The 7,600-nt window shown below is 43.0% G+C and overlaps 2 protein-coding genes across 2 annotated transcripts; one reads left to right on the top strand and one right to left on the bottom strand.

Moving 5' to 3' along the window:
* The first annotated feature begins 96 nt into the window (after positions 1-96).
* Positions 97-4,819, top strand: LOC112459261. The gene is made up of 9 exons (XM_025023290.1): positions 97-363; positions 847-1,570; positions 1,648-1,960; positions 2,037-2,377; positions 2,442-2,667; positions 2,751-3,089; positions 3,413-3,566; positions 3,652-3,815; positions 3,890-4,819. Exons 2-9 carry the CDS (start codon positions 921-923, stop codon positions 4,187-4,189), a joined length of 2,487 nt encoding a protein of 828 aa, XP_024879058.1. The 5' UTR covers positions 97-363; positions 847-920; the 3' UTR covers positions 4,190-4,819.
* LOC112459262 (26S proteasome complex subunit SEM1) lies at positions 4,753-5,462 on the bottom strand. Its single transcript, XM_025023291.1, has 3 exons — positions 5,271-5,462; positions 5,058-5,154; positions 4,753-4,863 (listed from the first exon to the last, which is right to left on the bottom strand). Exons 1-3 carry the CDS (start codon positions 5,353-5,355, stop codon positions 4,812-4,814), a joined length of 234 nt encoding a protein of 77 aa, XP_024879059.1. The 5' UTR covers positions 5,356-5,462; the 3' UTR covers positions 4,753-4,811.
* Between the last annotated feature and the right edge of the window lie 2,138 nt (positions 5,463-7,600).

Consider the following 7,600-nt stretch of genomic DNA (forward strand, 5'->3'; position numbering starts at 1 on the left):
GCGCATCTCTTGCGGAGCGCACAGTATATCTACCTGAAATATCAGCCGCGGGTAATAGTATCCCATCGGTGGCTCCGGGAAACGAATAACGGGCCGAAGTCCGGAGTTCTCACGGAGATGCGTATTCCGTGGTCGCGTCGTACTTAACAAAGCGGGTGATGTTGAAGGAGATCGGCTACGCGAGCAAATCGACGTAAACGGGGTCGCCGCACGATATGGATTTATCGTAACAGATGACGAGGTGCAGGCGCGTCGGACTCTCTGGCGACGTACCCTAAATCGCGTTGATGGCGAGGATAATCGCCTATACGAGGAAATGGCGATAAAGTAAACAGCTGTGCTTGAAGCTGAAATGCATACGTGGTACGTTCTCTCGGGATTACTAATAAATTCGAATAAGACGCGTTTAATGCTGCTGCGCGAATTTGTTCCCGTATTTTACATTGGCATTTTTAATAAAAATATCCAAGATACACGCTTGCTGATTATCAAATCGTCGTTTCCCCCACAAGTGTTGACAAGTAATTCAAGTGATTTTTTTAAATAATAGAAAAGGAGTAAGTAATTTTGCCAACTTAGGGCTGGTTGTTCCAACCTGTTGGTAAACTACCTAATCGTTAAATCATATATATGTCTTTGTTTATCCTTTACATTGGACGAAGATAAACATGTGATTTAACTATCAGGCAGCTTACCAATAGGTTGGAACAACCGGCCCTTAATAAAGTAATTTTACTGGTTCTCAGAGCCAGCGTGTATCTTGTCTCCTAATTTTGTAGTCTGGCTTCGCTGATCATGGTAGATAACGAGCAGAAAAAGAATTAAATGTATCTCTCTTCTCGGCAGGTTCCGGTTACTGTAGCACAAAATGTAACGCTTAAGTTGTGTCGCTAATTAAAAGCACCACGGTAGCATGCAAGATGGAGAAAGTTATACCAATGAGTTGGTTGAACCAAATACTGCTAGTTTTTAGTGTGGCAGCTGCAATATTGTCCTTGGTTGTGCAAGGGTGGACAGGTCTCACGTCTCTGCCGATCTACATTTCCATCTCTTGGGCCGTATTAGTCACGATTATATCCGTATGGCTGAGTTGCTGCTTGCTACGTCTCACGCTGAAAGCCAACAGTCCGATCGCTCTAGGATTTATGAACAAATGGATACGTGAAAGACTGGTAGGCCAACTAGGTCGGGATTCTTCCGTAGACGAGGACGGAAGTACAGAGATCACTCGCAAAAGTGACGATGAAAACCAAAAAAGCTCGAATTCTGCACAAAAAGGTAGTGTTAAGCGCAATGATGGCGCGATGTCGTCCGACAACTGTAAGAACGAGATCCCCTTGACGAGAAGAAAAAAGCTAAACGTCGCGGAAATGACGCGAGAGATCAATGCAAAGTGTATAGAAATTTGGTATAAGAATATCAGTAACGAAAAGTCATTCCCCGATGAGGCGCAGGATTTGTTGAACAAGTTCTTGACCAGACTTGTCTGGAAAGCCAGTAAGATAGATAAGATAAAGCTTATTAATAAGTTGGCAAATGTGTTGCTGTTACACTTAAAGGAATATCGCAGGTAGGGATATATATCTATCGAGAAATATTTTTGTAATCCCGGCAAAATTACCCTACTTATTTGTATCTGTTCCACAGAGCGTTACGCAGAGTCGAGAAAGGTGCTACAGCTAGCGTGGAGGAGGCGTACAAATATTTACACCCTGGTTCTCGCAGTGCGTCAACATTGGAGCACATGTTACATCGTTTAGTTACTGTTCTTGCACAAGAGTTTTTACAGTGGGAATTAACTAGCTCGTTACCGTGCAAACTTTTGTTATCTATTTTATCAAAGAGACTCTTAATAACGATAGACACAATAAGCTGCCCAGACTGGTTGCTCGAGAACTTGTTAAGATTATTGGAAGCACCACCAAACGAAGTTGCTACTCCAGTTAAACAGAATATCAATGTAAATTCCAATAGTGACAATGTCACACGCGATAATTACGCGATAACGATAATATATTAATAAATCGTTCTTTCAGGGTATTATAACTGTTGCTCTAAGCGACGGTATCACGTCCGCGACAGCGGCTGTGATCCCGCAGCAATTGCCAAAATCTGTATCCAAGTCTAGTCCAACTGCAGCTACTACGAGTGAAGACGAGAGTGCAGTTTTAACGGCAGCTCCAGAAAGGCCGACTCTGTGCCTGGAGGGTCTCTCCACGGAGCACAGAGGCCTGTGGGGAGACAGTATAACGGACGCGGATCTGGAATTGGAAGAAGACAAGATATCACCGGTGTATGAAGAGCCAACGGATTTCGCGACGACTATCGCTAGGCTCAGAAATCTGTTGCAACAGAAATCTACGGCGACCACACCACTGTTAGTAAAGACGACGTTTAGCCTCGCAAGTGTCTTTATCATTACATGGCCCTGTAAATTTCAGACATGCTGAAGAAAAATCCTACGTAATATATGAAGGCAGCCAATTTACAAATTTATCGATTCCCTGGACTGAGTTTCACACCGCGACGGACGGCTCGCAGCAACTGTACTACTGCATACAATTTGACGATGTCGAGCAACGTGGAATGGATCTATTCGAAACAACCACCGCTACGGTCAAAAGACAATATGCCGATTTTGTTCAGTTGCACCTCAGTTTGGAAGAAGTAAGGCTTGCAAAACATTGAACAAATTCGTACAAAAATAAAGAAGTGATTCACGTTTAGTAATTACGCTTGCCAAATTCTAGATGCCATCGTTAGCGAGCGTTATGTCGGAATTGGTATTACCCGAGGGTGGCCGGATCGAACTGGAGACATATCTGAAAACGTTGTGTACGCGATTGGCGAATGAATGTCCGCCGCAGCTGCGTCACTTTCTTCGACCTAGTAGCAGTGCGGGCAAGAAAGCCGACGCGATAGCGCCTCGTTTAGATCGATTTCTGGCCAAAACCGTGACCGGTGTCTTCAATACGTTGAAAACCGTTGTACCAGGCTTCGAACTGGACCAAGAAGAAGAGGCTACCCCTCTACCTACTCTAATGCCCTTGTCTGACATACCCTGGAGATTTGTCGAGGATATAAAGTCGGTAATGGAACCTGTATATCGTAACACATACATTTTTAGAAAAGAAGTATAACTGAGAATTTTAATACATGTCTCTGAATATCCTCGAAAAATCAAAATTATTAGAATATATTCGACGAGCGGTAACGTGTATTAAATCTAATACAAATTTTACACTTTTCAGTTGTTTTACCTTTTGCACGTTACATTTTCCTAATATGAAAAATTTGATCCCTAAAGTTTGAATTTGCAACTTACTTGGTTCGATTTATCTCTTCCAAAAATCTCTTCCAATAATTTTTTGTATAACATATATAAAATTTATATTTTGAAATATCTTTCTAGAAAAGTCTAGCTTCTGAACTCCAGCAATTGATCGCAGAAAGGACAGAGTATTGTACAGTAGACACAGCTTACGAAGCAGTTGACTCGATGGAAGCAAGTGGCGATTCGGAGTTACTGGATTGCTGGTGGGAGACCATTAATACTTCGTACGATGGTAACTATAATACTGCTTTTTGTTGCATAAAGTATAAAATTTATATATCTTGTAACAATAAAAGAATGAATATTATGTTTTCCAGACGAAGTGGACGAGTTAGATTCCAATTTAACGCTGACGTGTACGACGATAGACCTGATTTGTGAGCTTTTAGCAGGCATCGCTAGTAACAACACGTTACAGCAAGAAGCTGTCGTTAGATGGACTAAGTTGCTAATTGGAAACATTTCAGAGCCAATCCTGCAGGTGAGAGTTACGTTTCGAGGAATATTGTAATTATTTTTCACAAACTATTTAGTTAACTTTGAAATTATTTACAGAAAATAATTCTTCGGTTATTCGACTCTCTGAGCGGTTCTTCGTTAATTTGGGATGCGTCACGTGATGTCACGAATCAGAATGGCACGCAGTTGAGAGACAAGTTGCTACGTATATTGGAGGAGAAGATATCGTACGATGTAAAATTGATATTCGGCGAGGACGACGTACACAAGGCTCTGAACTATCTGTTGAGTTCATGCGAAATCAAAAAGATTAACTTAGATTTAAACATGCAAATGTTGGACGCACTAGTATCGGAACTGTTGATTTCCTGTAAAACGAATCATGACCCGAATTAACTTCTCTATTTTTTATTCAGTTCTTTAGATCGATTTCTTAGAAGATCGCTCGATGATTTAGCAAGACCTCGCACACTATCTTATTCTCTTGACGACGTTGTGTGTGTCTGGGGGAGTCATTTAGATACTTATCATCAAAATACTTCTGTATAAAGGACAAATTGATATGTGCCATACGATAGAACATATATGTTGATCATTTACGTTCTCGTGGAAAAACCCGGCGGATTTTTTAAAACAAAGACTGTACCTGATTATATATTTACAATAAGATATGCCAAGTATTTTTTCCATTAGAGAATAATGGCTCCTTTCGATTGACTTGGCTTTGAAAAACGAGTCACTCTCGGGGGAAGGCACTATACGCATTTCTGGACTTACTATAGCATTTATATTTAATAACTAAGTTTTGTACAAAGGAATTGCGTGTGTGTTCCCACAAAACGTACGGTGCATGTTATATAGTGTATACAAAACTACAGCCCTGCTATCCACCTTCCAAAGATTGCGAGGAGTTTTACGCGTACATAACGCATATACAGAATATAGATACACACGAGCGCTTAGATATTTAATTACATTTATTTATATAAAATAATAAGATTAAACGTACATCACGATCTTAGTTTTTCTTGATTGTTTCACTCGCAGCCTTCTGTTTTTCTAGCTGTGCTCTGAAATTAATTACAGCACTGTGAGTTCTATGTACAACATTTTGCAGTCTCGTCCAGATTTCAAAGGGTTATAATCTGTTTTGCGTACCGCACTTAAAACGTTCTTTGTTTAAAATATATAAAATTCTACGTCGTCTCCTGCGCGCGTATATGGAATTTTTGTTCAATAAATTGATTTATGGCAAAGCAAATACCTCAACTGTTGATTGAAGTCGTCCTCGACGTCGTCGTCGTCCCAGTTGTCCTCCCAAACGCTGATATCGTCGCCATCCTCGTCTTTCGCGGTCCAATCTGGTCAATAGAATCAATTTAAAGTCCGAAATCCGATTTTGGGGTTCTCGATCGCTGATGAATCGGCGATTTTGAGGTTACGTCGCGCAAACGTCACTGGGTTAAGAAACACATACCTTCCGCGGGAAACTCCTCGAACTCGTCGTCTTCCTCGAGAAGTCCGAGATCGACTTTCGCTTTGTCGTTTTTGCTGTCGGTCATATCTGCAAGCTTCTTACAACGAGCGACTTTCGGAAAACTTTGAGGTTATAGCAGGTTACAGGTCACATGCAAGATCGAACCGCTCTGAAACTCTGAAGTTCATTCAGCGTCGAAATGACAATAAACGTCTGTTCGTTGGTTGCACTTCTTGCACTCAATCTTCGCTTCCTCTCTGTCTCTCTTTCTTAAATTGTACATCTATCTCGTTTTAAGTGCAAACATTTTTGCACTTTCTCAAGCAACAATAAATTTATTTCTTGCTTTATTTCTTCGTATGTATATAGCTGTGTAATTTCTTGCATTTAAAATGCGATAGATATGTGATTGGAAATTAAACAATTAAAGAGAAAGAGAGAAAAAATGACAAATCCTGCTACAGAAAATAAATTTATTACTTCGTCGATAACAAAACCGCCTTGCTCTTTCGATTCGCTCCAGCGTGTTTCCGATTGTCGGTGCATGGCGTTTCCAGAAGATGCCGTATCTGACTGCGCGAGGTAACGTTACCGTCAGAGCCAGGATTGTGGCAAATTTCATTTTTCATCATCGAATGAGTCGCGAACTGTTGTTGTTTTTAAAATGCACATTGCACAACGATTTCAGGCAAGTCCATCTACCTCCTGCGAAAGGCTCGTTAATATTTCGATAATGGAGCATCGGAGTGACGTCTGCGTCCCGCCTTTCGTCCAAAAGAGTTTTAAGGAATTTAGGTATCCCGATATTAAGGCATCCCGTTGTGTTGAGGTTTACAGAAAGTCACCGTCCGAAGCAAAATCCGTTCCGGTACACAAAGAAAAGGGACAAAGGCGTCGAGAAGAGTCACTTGTTGAGTTTTTGTAAAGTTTGTTAAGAATCTTTTGTCGAGTGTCTCTCGTTAAGTAGTATCTCTTTTCCCCTAGGTTCTCCCTTCATCGGCAAATTCAACGACAGAGAGGCGACAAGGTAATTTCTCTTGGATTACATTAATCGACGACTCGTTTACGAAAGCGAGATACAAGCTGAGATAAAATTCGGATCGTAAAATCTCGGTCATTAAGTCTGGTTTCTTATTGTTGAATTTTCAGAGTTGTCATACCAAATATAACCGAAATATCAGGTTCCCTGGTGTTGATTAAGATAATTCATTGATAAGAGACTTCTCGCGCACGGTTTTAAGAGACATTCCACATTTGTCAGCAGCCCCTGCAGGTATGCAGACACGGAGACGACTGGCGACGCGACGTGACGTATACAGGGTGCTCCAGGATCGCCGGATATTCTTTCAACCGCAGTTTCCTCGAGCAACGAGCTCGGAGATCATATTTCTTCGGTAAAAAACGGTGAGAAGAATTCAGTGCATTTTTCCAACCTTTAATACACCATATATTCCGTAACTGAGCTTCAAATTAAAATTCTGTCAGAGCAGGAGCGTTAGATCGCCCACCAACGAGTCACACTCCTCTCGCCTGCTGTTTATCTTGAAGCTTGGTTCATCAAAGGTTCCTCATTCGCTGAAAAGCTAATCGTTGGAAAACCGTAGATGCGTCAGGACCAACGAAACGAGCTGGAGTCCAAAGTCGACTGAGGAATCTGCAGCGAGGACGGTGTGCTGGAACACCCGGTACATCGGCGCTGGGAGGGACTCACCTGTTTCACAACCTGCGTGACGTGCACGCTCGGGTGCGTCACGTGACCTGGACTACGGCTCCGCTGTAGTAGGTGTAGCGTAGCGTCAGCGCGCTACCAGAGCAAGCGCACCATGGCGACCGCGGTAGTAGCCGTAGCGCCTCTGTGAGGGACGGCGACTGGTTGCGCAAGGGGAGTGACCGCGGCGGAAAGTGCGCGTATATACGCGAGCGGACAAAACGCAGTGACAAAACCGCGCCCACGATTCGGACGGTGGTGCTCCAGATGGGGGAGAGACCTCGCTCCGCGACCGACGATCGACGACGGCGTCGCGTACGAGAGGCTTTAGCGGATTCGCAATTTTAATGAAAGATCGATCGATCGATCGGCGTCGTCGGCAATGATCTACGGGGGGACTAGCGCTGATCTACGTCAAGCCCGAGCGCTATATTAATATCAATGTGATCTCGACGAGATTGAGGAAAAAAGAGGAAAGACGGGAGGAGCGAGGTGGTGCGTCACGGCATAACGCGGCGAAAACGGTTGCGCTCGCGAGAGATTTTGAAGCGCGACGTGAAAACGAGAGGAATCGCCAAGCGGAGCGCGGAGTAACGGCTGCGTTACGCGCACGGTCCGCCGA

This window comes from Temnothorax curvispinosus, unplaced genomic scaffold (assembly GCF_003070985.1).
Source record: "Temnothorax curvispinosus isolate PA1 unplaced genomic scaffold, ASM307098v1 QBEX01009666.1, whole genome shotgun sequence".
NCBI classification, from domain to species: Eukaryota; Metazoa; Arthropoda; class Insecta; order Hymenoptera; family Formicidae; genus Temnothorax; species Temnothorax curvispinosus.